Here is a 16,030-nt window from a genome sequence, read left to right as displayed (position 1 = left end):
CTGTCCTGTTTTTTCTTCACATAAGATCTAATGCATAGGGGCACCTGGGTGGCTCAGTCGGTTAAGTGTTTGCCTTCAGCTCAGGTCATGATCTTAGGGTCCTGGGATCGAGCCCCGCATCTGACTCCCTGGTCAGTGGGGAGTCTGCTTCTCCCTCTCCCTCTGTCTCTCTCGGCTTATACTCTCTCTCTCTCTCTCAAATAAATAAATAAATAAATAAATAAATAAATAAATAAATCTTAAAATAAAATACTAATATATATTGCCTTTAGGGGAGAGTTTTAACCAAACACTCAGAGATCTAGAAAAGTATAGGTTACTCATGAGCACTGCATGATTTTTTAAGTCAAACCTCTGTGTCACCATTTATTATTTTTCAAATACTTTAATTACTAATTTTGTTCATATTGTACCTAACAATATGTAACACACAATACAAAAGAAACAAAAATTCCACAGTTAAAGATATGACTCTTAGGTGCTGATACTGGATTGGAAGAACTAAAATAATGCAGAATTGTAAATTCCAGATAACCATGAAGTGGTTTAGAATGGCTGTCTATAAAAACATTTCTTACATCTCCCCCTTCTGGAATGCAATTTCCATAAGGGCAATGTTTTTTCTTTCATTAACAGTTGTATCCATAATGCCTAGAAAGTAACACATAGATACTCAATAATTTTATTTCAATAACTGAATGAATATTCAACCTTAGAGAACTATAAGAAAGGAAGAACTGAGCCCCAAGCCTGGTCTGTATGCACATCTGTACTTGTGCACACATTAGAGAATACGCACTTCAGGTATTGTATCCTTACCAACCCTGCTCGCTTTGTGGTTTTTAGGTTTAGACTAGTGTGGGTTACCCTCTTGTGGGCAATTGAGTATTTGCTCTTTAATAGGGAGAGAAATTGGAAAGTTGAAAAACTTTATTTGTATTTAAATAATTGGAGATTTTAGTTGTGTACAATTTCTTTCTTTTGGCTATCAGAATATGTTTTACTTATCCTGAGAGATTTGAAATAGTGTGCTTAAGAACTTGTTTAGATGATCTCACATGGTATTCAAAGACTGTATGAATTGAAGTTGGATTTTAACTAAACATATTTTTATTTCCTAGGGCTATTAACTAAACATATTTTATTTCCTAGGACTAAGCCATGAAATTCAAGAAGATTTTTCTGGTAAGCTACCAAAAATAATTGTGTGTATACATACACATATATATATAAATACATAGGAAGAGAGAGATAGAGGGAAAGAGAAAATAAGCATTTGTCTTATTTTTCATATGTATACTTTTATATTGCAAAACAAAGGTGACATTTTCTATATAAACAAATACACATAATTTTTACAAATATGTTCTCCCACTGGTTTCCTGTTTTTTTTTTCTTCCTTATTCCTTTAATTCTTTTACCCTTTGCTTTTTATTTCCTTAGAAGAAAATTCTTGTATTCTTTCCTTTTTCCCTTCCTTCCTTAGCTCTGTCCTCCTCCTGACATGCAACATGTAGAAATATACTAGATCAGACAAATTTTTCTTAGGTGTATATATTTAAATGTGTGATGTTGACAGGATATTAAATAATGAATATTGCTGCATATACAAATATAGTCTGGAATTCACAAAGCTGTTTAATAATAGAAGATTCATAGAATGGTGGTTTCTTTCTTTTTTTGTCGTTTTTTTTTTAGCTCTATTGATGTGTAATTGACGAGATTGTAATATATTTAATTGCATGATGGTTTGATAGATGTATACATTGTAAAAAGATTCCCACAATTGGGTTAACACATCCATCACCTCACATATTTACTTTTTTGTGTATGAGAACACTTAAGTTCCACTGTCTTAGCATACTGTAATTATACAATAGTATCAACTGTAGTCACCATAGTTATATATTAGATCCTCAGACCTTAACTGAAATTCTCTACCCTTTTATCATCTCCCCATCCCCTAACCCCAACCCCAGCAACCACCATTCTACTCTCTTTTTAATGAGTATATGACTTTTCTTTCTTTAAAGATTCTACATATAAGTGATACCATGCAGTATTTGTCTTCTGTGTGGCTTATTTCATTTAGTGTAGTGTCTTCAGTGTCATCCATGTTGTTGGAAGTGGAAGGATTTTTTTTTTAGGCTGAATAATATTTCATAATATAGATAGAGATATGTGCACACATGTGTAAATGTATATCCTTTAAGAAAATATATATCATATCTTATTTTAAAGTACTGTCAGAATACCTTATGCTGGTACTGTGCCTTCTCTTTCCTATATACCATAACAAGCTCTGTAAATTCTATCAATTAAAGTCAAGGACCATGTTTCTGTATTTGTTAGGCTTCAAATAAATGCTCATTGAAATGAATGTATTTGACTAATCTATTTTAAAAAGGTATTGTTAAATTGCTGCTGAATTATTTATTTACCTTGAGGAAGAACATATTATTTCTAAAGATAAACTAAAATACATTTTTAGGTCTTCAAAAGAATATTCAACTCATAAAATATAACCAGTATAGGAAAGTCTGTATTTTATTATTATACCTGTATATTCTGAACTTAGTAAAAAATTAAGATATCCTAAAAGGTTTTAAATTAAGATTCATATGTACTTTATTGATTCATGAGGCTTTTTCTTTGTTTAGTTGGCTCAGTATTGAGCTATTGAATTTATTCATAAGAACCCATCAGTTCCCAATTAAGAAATGTTAAGACTATAAATTAAATTTGCTTTTATAGGTCCACTCAATGATAATTTGTATATGTCAACCCCCCCCCCCTTTTTTTTTTAAGCTATGTGTTAATTACTTGCCATGGCTGTATTTAAGCTTGTATGAAAACTAGCAATACGTATTAATCTGGCCTTTGATAAAGTAGTTTGAAAGGAGTTAATTTGAATTATAAAATAAGCTGGATTTAAAATCATTTAAGGCATAAACAATTTTGATGTATATATATATACAAAGTCTTAACTTACTAATGGTCCCTGTTATTCGTATCAGATCACAACATTTGTATTGTTTGAGAAAGATTGATTTTAAAATGTGTTATATTTACTTTCATTGAATACAAATGGAACTTATCTTCTTTTTAGTGCGAGTTATTGAGAATGTGGGAAAAATAGAGATTGTCCTAAAGAAAAAAGAGAATACTTCTTGGAAACGACTTGGTCACCCCCTGGAGAATCACAATTCACTTATTCCAAAGAAAGATACAGGTATGCTGTGCTATTATTTTGAGTTCTGTGTTCATGAAATTGTATCAGTGATGTAGTTGTACCAGATTTTGGAAGGCCATTTTGGGATGAGCCAAAGGTTCTCTTGTATCTCCCTGTAAGAAGTTGAAAAAGAACATGTGTCTGTTTTCCTCCTTTTTTCAAATTGAAGTATGATTGGCATATAATATTATGCTAGTTACTAGTATATAACCTAATGATTCCATATTTATAGACTTTATGAAATTAAGTCTAGTTAACATCTGTCACTGAACAGTCACAAAAACTTTTTTTCTTGTTGTGAGCTCTTTTAAGATCTACTTTCTTAGCAACTTTCCAAATATTTGTTACTGTATTATTAACTATAGTCACCCTACAGTATATTATGTCTCCATGATTTATTTATTTAATAGCTGGGAGTTTATACCTTTTCACACTCTACCCTACCACTTCTACTCTGACAACCTCCAGTCTGTTTTCTGTATTATGAGCTTGGGTTTTTTGTTTTGTTTTGTTTTTTAGATTCCACATATAAGTGACATCATATAGTATTTGTCTTTCTGTGCCTTACTTGTTTCACTTAGCATAATATCCTCAAGATCCATCCATGTTATCACAAATGGCAAGTCTTTCTTATTTTTTAAAATAGCTGAGTAGCATACCATTGTGTGTGTATATATGTGTATATTATATAGACATATATGTATATTATATTTGCCATATCTTATTTATTCATTCAATTAACAATGGACACTTAAATTGTTCTCATATCTTGGCTATTATAAATAATGCTGCAGTGAACATGGTCGGGGTACATATATCTTTTCAAATTAATGTTTTTACTTTCTCTAGATAAATACCCACAAGTGGAATACTGGATCACATGTACTTCTATTTTTAATTTTTTGAGAAACCTGCATGCTGTTTTCCATAGTGGCTGCACCAATTTACAATCCCTTCAATGGTGCACAAGGGTACCCTTTTCTCTGCATCTTTGCTAGCACTTGTTATTTCTTCTCAGAAGAAGCACTTGTTATTTCATTCTCACAGGTTTAAGGTGATAGCTCATTGTGGTTTTGATTTACATTTCCCTGATGGTTAGTGATGTTGAGCCCCTTTTCATGTACTTGTTGGCTATCTGTGTGTTCTCTTTGGAAAAATGTCTGAGTCCTTCAAATTTTGTTTTTAGATTTTTAATCTATTTTTTAATGAGGTTGTGTTTTGCTGTTGAGTTGTATGAGTTTTTTAAAATATATTTTGGATATTAACTCTTGATTACATAAAAGATTTGCAAATAATTTCTCTTTTTCAGTAGGCTTCCTTTTTGTTGATAATTTACTTTAAAAATTTTTTTTATTTAAATTCAGTTTAGTTAACATATATTGTATTAGTTTTCAGGGGTAGAATATAGTAATTCATCAGTTGTCTATAATACCCAGTGCTTATTGCATCAAGTGCCTTCCTTAATGCCTGTCATCTAAATACTCATCCCCCCACCCACCTCCCCTCCAGCCACCCTCAGTTTGTTTGGTAAGAGTCTCTTATGGTTTGCCTCCCTATCTATTTCCATCTTATTTTATTTTCCTTCCCTTCTCCTATGTTCATGTTTTGTTTCTTAAATTCCACATGAGTGAAATCATGGGATATTTGTCTTTCTCTGACTTATTTCGCTTAGGATAATACCCTCTAGTTCCATCCATGTTGTTGTAAATGGCTAGATTTCTTTCTTTTTGTTGGCTGAGTAATATCCCATCATGTATATCTGTGTGTGTGTGTGTGTGTGTGTGTGTGTGTGTGTGTGTGTGTTGTCAATGGACATCTGGGCTTTTTCCATATTTTGGTTGTTGTGGACATTGCTGCTATAAACATGAGGATGCATGGGCTCCTTTGAATCTCTATGTTTGTATCCTTTGAATAAATACCTAGTAGTGCAATTGCTGGATTGTAGGGTAGCTCTATTTTTAACTTTTTGAGAAACCTCCATAATGTTCCAGAGTAGCTGCACCAGTTTAATTCTTACCAACAGTGTAAGAAGGTTCCCCTTTCTCCACATCCTTGCCAACATCTATTGTTTCCTGGGTTGTTAATTATAGCCATTCTGACCAGTGTGACATAGTATCTCATTGTGGTTTTGATTTCTATTTCCGTGATACTGAGTAATGTTTAGCATTTTTTCATGTGTCTGTTGATCATTTGCATGTCCTCTTTGGAGAAATGTCTGTTTATGTCTTCTGCCCATTTCTTGACTGGACTATTTGGTTTTTTGGTGTTGTGTTTGATAAATTCTTTATAGATTTTAGATACTAGCCCTTCGGTAAGACATATGCAAATATTGTTGACAGTTGATGGTTTCCTTTACCGTGTAGAAGCTTTTTAGTTGATGTAGTGTCCCACTTTATTTTTGTTTTTAGTGCCTTTGATTTTGATATCAGGTCCAAAAAAATCATTGCCAGGATCAACGTCAAGGAGCTTACCATCTGTTTTCTTCTGGGAGTATATAGTTTTAGGTCTTACATTCAGGTCTTTAATCTACTTTAATTTTTGTCTATGGTATAAGATAATAGTCTATTTTCATTATTTTGCATGTAGTGTCCTGTTTTCCCAGCACCATTTATTTGAAGGGCATGCCCAGCACCATTTATTTGAAGGGCAGTCCTTTCCCCATTGTATATATTCTTGCCTCCTTTGCCATAAATTAATTGACATATATATATGGGAGGGTTATTTCTGGACTCTATATTCTGTTCTGTTGATCAAATGTGTTTTTATCGCTACTCTACTGTTTTGCTTACTATAGCTTTGTGGTATAGTTTGAAAACTGGGAGTGTGGTGCCTCCAGCTTTGTTCTTTCTCAGGATTGCTTTGACTATTTGAAGTTTTTGTGATTCCATACAAATTTTAGGATTAAATGTTCCAGTTCTCTGAAACATGCTATTGGTATTTTGATAGTGATTACACCGAATCTATAGATTCCTTTGAGTAGTATGGACATTTAAAAAAAAAAAACAATATTCATGGATTCCTACAATTTGTGAACGTATTATTTCTTTCCATTTATTTGTGTCATCTTCAGTTTATTCCATCTATATCTTACAGTTTCAGAGTGCAGATCTTTTACCTCCTTAGTTGAATGTATATCTAGGTATTTTACTCTTTTTGAGGCAATTGTAAATGAGATTGTTTTCTCAGTTTCTCTTTTTGTAGTCCATTATTAGCGTATAGAAATGCAGCAGATTTCTTTGTATATTGATTTGATATTGCAACTTCATTTATTATTTCTAACAGCTTTTTGGTGGAGTCTTTAGGGGTTTTTTATATGTAAAAACTATGTCATTTGTAAATGGTGACAGTTTTACTTCTTCCTGGCTAATTAGATGCTTTTTATGTTTTTTTTCATGCCTAATTACTCTGCCTGGGACTTCCAGTATTATGTTGAATAAAAGTGGTGAGAGGGGGCATCCTTGTCTTGTTCCTGATCAACTTTTTGCCATTGAGTGTAATGTTAGCTGTGGGCTTCTCATTCACAGCCTTTATTATGTTGAAGTGTGTTCCCTGTCTACCCACTTTGTTAAAATTTTCGATCATGAGTGTTGAATTTTGTCAAATGCTTCTCCATCTATTGAGATGATCATATTTCTGTATTCCATTTATTAATGTAGTGTATCACATTCATTGATTTGTAGGTGTTGAACCATTCTTGTGTCCCTAGACTAAATCCTTCTTGATCATGGTGTATGATCCTTTGAATGTATTGTAGAGTTCAGTTTGTTACTATTTTGTTGAGGATTTTTATATTTATATTAATCAAGGTGTTAGTCTGTAATTTTCTTCCCTTCTGGTATCCTTGTCTGGTTTTGGTATCAGAGTAATGCTAGCCTCACAAAATGAGTTAAGAAGTATTTCCTCCTTTTCTTTTTGGGGGAAGAATTTGTAAAGGCGTGGCATTAATTTTACTCTGAATGTTTGGTAGAATTCACCAGTAAAGATATTAAAGAAGACATGTTTATTATTTTTCTGCTTATCTCAACCATTATCTCAATTTACTCCTAAAGGATGTAATTCATTTCCTTCTTCATTTCATTTATTTATTCATTTCCAAAAGGTATGCATTTTATAAATGTTCGACCTGATGAATTTTCAATGAGTGTACACTTTATTTTCTTTTTGGAAATTGGTAGGATTATTTCTTGTTCCAAGAATTTTGAAATTTCACAATTTGATATGCCTTAATGTCGGTCTGTTTTCATTTTTCATGCTGGCTCTTTCTACTTGGAGCTGTCTTTTCATTGTGGAAACCTAATGACCTTCCATTTTGAGAAATATTGATTTTCCTTCTCTTTATAGTCTGTTTTTGCTGTCTAAAAGTGTTCTTATTTGAAACCTTTTAAACTTTTAAACAGCTCATTTTTTTCTCTTTCAATTTTGTCCTTTTGTTCTTTTTTGGGGGTGATTTCTTTAGTTGTGTCTTTCAGCTCTTCTACTGAGTTACTTATTTTCAACTCTTATGTTTAACTTCTGAGAACTCTTAATTTCTATTCCTTTGTTTTAACATCCTATTCTTCCTTTTTTTTCCTTCTTAAGAAAGGGAGAGAGCAGTAGGCAGGGGTGGAGGGAGAGAGAGAGAGAATCTTAAGCAGGTACCACACCCAGTGTGGAGTCCAACATGGGGCTCCATTTCACAACCCTGAGATCGTGACTTGAGATACAATCAAGAGTTGGACTCTTAACCAACTGAGCCACCCAGGTACCCCTAGCATCCTATATTTAATAGCCTCTGATATCTTTTAAATAATTACTGATAGAACTTTTGAGTTTCCCTCTCCCTGTGTAACCTCCATCCCCAAAGCTTGTTTGTTTTATTCTTTCATTTTAGATGCTTTCTTTAAATGTCTGCTCATCCTTGACTATCTACTCCTTGACTATCTACTCCTATTTCTGGGGGTGGAACTTGCAAAAGCTGCTCAGAAACGTTGTGCATATGTGTGTGACTTATTAACATCAATATTAACTATATGGGTGGAATATTTCTTTGGGAAAAATTCAGTGACAGTTATTTTGTCAGAGTCTGGAGAGTGGACAGTCTCCTACTTCGCATCCAGAATTTCAGAAGTCTTATGGGAAAAGAAAACTGGGTGTCTGTAAAATTAATTTCCTTTGTTTGTTTGTTACCTAACATACTATATTATTGCTAAGGCTGTCATAACAAAGTATCAGACTGGATGGTCTGCTAACAGAAATTTATTTTCCCAGTCTAGAGGCCAGAAGTCCTAGATCAAGGTGTTGGTAAAGTTGGTTGCTTCTGAAGATTCTGTCGTTGGCTTATAGGTGGCCATCTTCACATGGTCTTCTCTCTGTGTGTTTATGCCCCTTATTGCCTCCTTATAAGGATATCAATCATATTGTATTAGGATCACCCACACTAATGACCTCATGTTCACTTAATTAACCTTCTAAAAGAACCTATCTCCAAGTAGTCACATTGTGAGGTGCTGGGGGTGACAGCTTCACATAGGAAAATTGAGAGGAACACAACTCAGCCTATAACATCTACCCAATCCAGAGACCCTTTGTTTTACCCACCCTAGAGAATACCTTTCTAATACTTTGCCAGAATAGAAGAGAGTCAGTCATGTGGCTAGACTAAGTAGAGGAAGACTTCAGAAAAGATAGGGGGTGGTAGCATCTAGGTTTCTTAAATGAACTTTCATCCAGAAAGTGGTTTCAGCTCCACCTTCACTATGATTCCAGAGTGATTATGATCCAGAGATAATTCGTCCTGCCAATTTCTGAGCCTTCAGGGATTTTGTTGTTGTTGTTGTTACAAATGAGTTGAGTTTTGGCTTTCTTTATTTCTAATTTAAGATTCAGCTTTATGGAGTCTGCTGAGTCAGTTACCAGGCTCTCTTTGCCTTGTCAGCTCCTAAAGTTTTGTTGCTTTTCCTTATTTCCATTCTTTCTGTTCTTGCAGGCTTATGCCTCAAAAAACAACCACACACACACACACACATACCTTTGCTGTTACTTTAAGGGAGTTAGAAGGAATTAACTGCATATATTCGTATTAGCATCTTTAAATATTTAAAATCATTATAACTACTTAAAATTACAGTTATATTTGTGGATAATACATGATTTCAGAAAAGTTATCAGGTAGCATTGTTTTGAGGCCACATTGTGAGTAGAAGACTGTTGTAGACACTGTGTTAATTATTTTCCCAAATGAAAGAATATACACTGACATGAGATTGAAGAATACTTTTATAAAGGAAAACACCAGCAAGAACAAGTTTTATAGTACAAATTGAGCATATTCTAAGCTAACCCCAAGCTAACAGATGTGGATCCGTTTGATTGTGAATGACTCCCTCAAAGAAGTGAATTTCAGGCAATGTTGTAAAAATAACTTTCAAACAGATAACAAAAAACTATGAAGGGTTTTCCAGGAAGAGCTTCAAATTGTTACTAGGTACTTATTGTGCCAGGCATTTTGCAGATTATAGAGAAAGAAAAATGTAAGCCACAAGTAGGGAAAGGTCAAATAGACTTCTTTTATAGGAGCAGAGGTCCAAATTTTGTGGTATTAGGAAGGGAGCAAGAACATAGAGGAATAATAGTGTGATCTAGCAGATGAGAAGAAAATAGATAAAGCCAGTGACAATGAAAAGAGGTATTATTAAAGTGAAACCTCTTGCCCTGAAATTATCAATCTAGTGGTTGAAAAATCATAGCAAACCAGATAAAAGCCAAGTCCAGGAGATAATACTAAGAACAAAGGGCAGCCTCCATTTGGAAATTGTTAGAATGAGCATCACTCAGGTTTTCTCAGTAATTTCCCGAGGCTTTCCAATGAACTCTTTTGCCTCTGCCATAAATTTCTGCTTGAGTCATGAGCCACCAAGAAAGCTAGTTTTAGCTTTCTGGTCTGAAATTGGAGCCATGCGAGTAGTTTTCATTGAATTGGGTTTTCCACTTTGGAAAATGACTCAGAGTTTAGGGAACACTTTTATTTATGTGACTGAATCAGCAAAGGTGATTTCTTCTTTGTCCTTTCCACTCCTTAAATCATGACAGAAATTGTAGATTATTTTATTCACTAGCAAAGCTGAACACTTACATCATCAAATTATTATGATTAACTTGCTGGCAGTAATGTCACATGTTTCCAGTCTGTCATGTGGTTCCTAGGTTTTCAATATGTTGAAATGACTGACTTTAGTGATGCTAAAATGCTGGCTTCCTCTAATTGAAATTTCTTGGCTACCTGAACTTTGTTTGAAAATAAGCATGTAAATTGAAAATTTTAATTTTTTAAAAAATTGTTTTAAAGATTTTATTTATTAATTAGAGAGAAGGAGAAAAAGTGTGCACAAGTAGGCATAGTGGCCAGCAGAGTGAGATGCAGAAGCAAGGAGCCCCAGTGTAGGTGGGGCTCAATCCCAGGACCCTGGGATCATGACCTGAGCTGAAGGCAGACACTTAACCAACTGAGCCACCTAGGCGCCCTGTAAATTGAAAGCTTTTAATGTGATAACCTTCTCATATCAGATCTAGGATTTACTTATACAAAAGATTAAAATAGAGCAAAGAACATAATTAGAGAGGAGAAACTATTTTATTTTTACCTTTAATCCAAATGTTGTATGTGATATTTTAAGCTATATCAGTGGAACTAGACTACTATTTATAAATCGCATGCTTCCCATTTTCCCCCCAAAGGTGACAATGATGAGTAAATTGTGCGTGTGTGTGTGTGTGTGTGTGTGTGTGTGTGTGTGTGTGTGTGTGTGGCTGAGGAACTTGTTTGTCTATTAAGGGTCAGAAACTGATAGGTAATTGGGTTACTATTTCTGTATCCAACCTAAAATTTTATTTTAATTGCAGTTGCCTTTACTGTGGGGACTTTGATCACCAGATAAAGTTAGTTTTATAGATTTACCAACAAACAATTCAGTAAATAAATGAATATCAAGATACAAAATTATAAAGAAGAGTTTTAAAAATTTTGAACAATTTTGATGTCAGCAGCCACATATAAACCTATATGTTAAATATATGTATTGAATTTGTCTTTTTAATCTAAGTTGAACTATATAAAATTGCTGATATTCTACAGTTTTTAACCTAGAAAGCTGACAATTTTGCATGGTTTGACTCATACTTTATTTTTTATTTTTTATTTTTTGACTCATACTTTAGTCATAGTTTCTTAACTGCAGACACCACACACATTATACGCCCACACACACCCACATACACACACTCTGAGGTACTGTCTGTGCTCATAAATATGCTTGTGGACACAATGTAAGCAATCATTTAATTCAGCCTTTTTTTGTGGGGCCTCTGATTCCACAGGCAAGCTACTTGCTCATAATGGAACAGAACTTCTTGCAGGTGTAAGAAGAGCTACCCTCACACTTCTCCCCAACATTTGCCTGTACATCCATGTTTCTTTGCTGCCTATAGTAAGCATTCAGAATTACTATAAATAGAGAAATACTGCAAAGAAAACTTCCCTGTGCTTTGTTCTCTTAAATTATCTCTTCTACCCAGCACACATGAAGTTGTGCGTACTCAGGAACCATGCAGTGCTTTGGCATCTTGCTGTCTTATTTTCATCTCTTTCAAAGTGGCCCAAACATGAAAGTGGTATTTGTAAATATATATATTCAAATGTTTAGACATATAATATGTGGGTCTCTGATTATATTCTCACTCTGGGTCCCGGAAAGGAAAGGACAAGGAGATCATTTGAACCTTCATTTCTCCTTCTAGATGAGACTTTGTTCATTGATCCTTTGTCAGTCTGATACTGAATTAGGTGTTCTAGGATATACAAATGAGTCCTTTAGCTGTAATCTGGTCTAAGCTACATGCTGGCACTAAAAATGAGGTGACTTCAGTAATGCCCTTTGTTTTGCTGTACAGTGCTACACTCTGAAGGTATGTGTGTACAGGGCTACCATGGGAACAAGTGGAAAGATTTAGTGACCAGGGTCTTTAGGGCCCAAAGGGACAAGGGAGGAAGAGAATTGGGTGAAACCATGGCCAAAATGATTTCTTAGGATTATAAGTGAATTTCAGTTTTCCACAAACCATTGATTATTAGGTATTTAAGATCTGGAGTAAATTTGTACCTACTTAAATATTTTTAGGTTAAGAAAAAAAGAGAGGATAATTAGGAAAAGAAATTGTTTTCTGTAAATGCTGTTTTATAAGAAAGGAAATAAGCCAATATCATCAGTCTGGTTTGGCATGCTGTTTATGTTCACAAGAGTTTTGTAAATGAAAATATTAATGCCTTTGGAATTTCTGTAACAAGTTCTTCTAACCTAAATGCTATTATTTTGCTCTGTATGCAAATAATGTATATTTCCTGAGCTTGGGATATTAATTTCAAATATTTTCAGTATGAATAGAAACAGTTTGTTTCTTTTGTTTATTTGTATATTAGTAGAACAAACTGGGAATTTTCATTTTTCACTTAAATTAATTTTCCAGATAATGAAAACTTACACTCTTAAACATAAAAATTTATTTTTTTGTTTTAATCATTTCTTGAGAATTAAAAAGCTCTATAATTCATTCATACACATAGAGAAATAGAATGTTTATTTTTCCCGCATTTATCAAAGACGTTTTATTTAATAGCACTAATATTGTTAAACCTGAAATATTTGAATTCCAAGACCACTCTGTAAGAAAAGACTTTAGAACGTAGTTTTTTTTGATTATCAAATATTTTTCACATTTGTAATGTAGTTACATAGCTGTGAATATAAAGCTTAAAAGGTGAAATTTTTTAAAAAGTGAATTGATGGAGAGGTGAATTAGGTTTTAATTTCTTAGAATGTAATGCTTTTAATATGCTATTATTACAGACATGAGAAAATAAGACTCAATAAAGTTTGTTTTTCAAACTATAAAAGTATTGGTAGGTTTTAGAAAATATATATTTCAGTAAATAAAATGAAATTCTGACTGTAAGATTTTCAGACTCCTGATAAATTTTTAAAGCACAACAGGCATTTTATTTAGTGATATTCAAGCTTGCTAAAGCATAGAAGCTGGGTCTCTGCTTTCACTTAGTGGGTCTAGTGTTACTTCTTATTTATTCATCAATAAGAAAATGAATTGCTTTCTAGGTTTGAACTACAGAAAGTGCCAGTTAATTTCCAAGGAATGTGTTACTCATGATACGAAGCTTTTCTGCTTGATGCTGCCACCAAGCACTCACCTTCAGGTGCCCATTGGGCAACATGTTTACCTCAAGCTAACTATTACAGGTAAGGTGAATAGAGGCTTTGGGGAAACATGTTCCTTACTTACGAGCAGTTTCAAATCAGTACTGCCCTTTTAGGAAGTAACCATTTAAGTTACTAATACAGGTTTCTGTCAGCTGAGTGAGTGATAGCCCAATTCCAGGTTTGTAGATCCAATGTTCCTCCATGTGGGAGCCATAGCCATGCCTCATCACTTTAGGGAACAGAGAAGCTGCCACTGTTAGAGAGAGAGAGTTCCATCAGCACTGTAATGTGTTCCTCAGGAAACTGTAAAGGAAAGAGGTGAGGGAGTTCCCAAGTGTTTCTTTGGGGAGACAACTACTGGCAACACATAAACTATATCTTAGTAACCGTGTCAGATTGTGTCATTTTCAGAATGAGTAGGTGATTATAAATGATTTCCTTACATATGCCACTGGAATAAGAAGCTCTATGAAGATATTCTTGACTGAATTTTCCCCCTCATTCTCATCCTAAAGTTACCTTATGTACTTGTTTTAAATACCCTTCTTAACCACATCTACCATTTTCTTGGTCTTTCAAAGCTGCAGAAGGTCACATTCTCACATCAGTCAGGCCAGCTGACTGCCAGCCAGAACTTGGTAGGTGCAGCATGTTACCATGACACTAGGGAGCTCCTCTCTACATCACCACCACTGCCAGGCTGTCATTCAATCCCTGGCATCCTCCCTAGTACAGTTATTGTTGATGACTTATCATTTACAGGTAGATGAATTATGTATATATCACGGAGCCACATATAAAATGTTGGTCTTTCCAGTGTGTGGTGACTCCTCTTTCTTTGGAATTTGGCTAGCTAAAATATAACATCAATTCTTATTAAATTTATCCTGTTTTCTTAATATTATATTCTTAGAAGTAGTCAGATTAACATATTTTCCTTCAGTTGCCAAAGTAATGTATCACATATCAGAACGTTAAGACAATTCAAAATGTGTAAAGTAAAAAGTGAAATTGTTCCCCTTCTCAACCCAAATGATCCCAGTGACCATCAGTAGCAATTGTTAAAAATTTGTCGAATAATTAAAGTTATTATGTAACTACCTTCTTACATCTCTGTGTAAACTTTTGGTTCCTTTCTTTTTCTGTAGGCGCATTATAAAGTTTATGTTCCGATAAAACAGATGGTTGTCTAAATTTATTACCATAAATCTCTATCATCTTATGCCACACTTAATAAAAATACATTGTTTATATGATGGGTAAAGTAATGATTTGTGTAAATTATTTGAGCACACATAGGCTTGGGATATATATACATATATATATAGAGAGAGAAAATATAGTTAGAATTATATACACATTAAAAATACTGTTTTAAATATGTACTGCTGGCATCATAAAATTAGAATGTTTCATCTTTATTGAGAGCTGTTTAAATTTTTAGAATTGAATTTCTTTGTCATGACTTTTTCTAGGTACTGAAATAGTGAAGCCATATACACCTGTATCAGATTTCCTACTCTCAGAGCTCAAGGAACCAGTTCTCAACAATAAATACATCTACTTGTTGATCAAAATCTATGCTGCTGGACTCTTCACACCAGAGCTTGATCATCTTCAGATTGGTTGGTATTCTTTATAAACCTCATTTGTGTTCTAGATTGAATCCCATGTTATACTGTCCTCTAGTTATGTACACGTGAGAGTCTATCAAATAATTAAACTCAACATGTCTACTACCAAAGTCATATTCTCTTTGTCCCACCCAACCTATCCTCACTACCACATTCCTCATCTTTATTATTTACAGCCTCACTGTTCATCCTTGGCTCAGTCTGCAGGCCTGAGTCACCTCTGACTCCATCTTCTCTCTCCCGGTCCAGTCAGCCACTAACTTCTAGTGAGTCTGCCGCCCAGTGACTTTTTTCTCTTTTTTTTCTATCCCTTCTGCCACCCTGTCAGATCAAGCCTTCATCATTTCTTTCATGAGCGCTGTTCTCTCGCAGTTGCCTCTAACAATGTCTTTCTCTTTTTTGTTTATCTGCATTTCCAACTGCCCTGGGGATACATTTAATCATGTTGTACTGCAGCTTTGAAATTTCTGATGGGCATCCATCACTTAACTCATTAAGTCCTCTGCATGGCCTACACAGACTTTCATGATTGTTCCAGCTTCCTCTCTCGCTGTAACTACTAGTATAAATATAGAGTGCTTGTGCTGCTCAGAGTCCCACAAATTTGCCATCCTCATGCATAGGTACGTGCAGGCGCCTCACGTAGGACGCCCATCACCCCTTTCTCTACCTGTCAAGGAACCTTTTTTTTTTAAAGACCCAAACAAAATATCAGTCCCTTATGAAGCCTCCCTTCTACTGAGCCCCTCAGGAGAACATTTTGTTCATAGCTCCAGGATAAGAATAAATAACATTCCTTCTTTACAGACTGTAACTTTGAGGTTGAGGATAAAGATCATCTTAACTTATCTTTGTAGTTCCTGTACCTAGCATGGCACTTGGCACATAATAGTCTCTCAATAAATGTACTCTGGAAGAAT

At 34.3% G+C, this 16,030-nt stretch overlaps 1 protein-coding gene across 3 annotated transcripts in view; it reads left to right on the top strand.

The window, feature by feature from the left end:
* LOC121501463 (cytochrome b5 reductase 4) overlaps nt 1-16,030 on the top strand; it is a 77,082-nt gene that overhangs the window by 43,489 nt on the left and 17,563 nt on the right. For all 3 annotated transcript variants that reach the window (XM_041773502.1, XM_041773519.1, XM_041773511.1), the window contains 4 exons: nt 1,153-1,185; nt 3,110-3,232; nt 13,375-13,515; nt 14,952-15,101. In XM_041773502.1, coding sequence (XP_041629436.1) covers nt 1,153-1,185; nt 3,110-3,232; nt 13,375-13,515; nt 14,952-15,101 — 447 coding nt within the window. The remainder of the gene's footprint in view (nt 1-1,152; nt 1,186-3,109; nt 3,233-13,374; nt 13,516-14,951; nt 15,102-16,030) is intronic.

The sequence above is a fragment of the Vulpes lagopus genome, chromosome 1 (genome assembly GCF_018345385.1).
Source record: "Vulpes lagopus strain Blue_001 chromosome 1, ASM1834538v1, whole genome shotgun sequence".
Taxonomy (NCBI): Eukaryota; Metazoa; Chordata; class Mammalia; order Carnivora; family Canidae; genus Vulpes; species Vulpes lagopus.
This window is presented reverse-complemented; position numbering and strand designations above follow the sequence as displayed.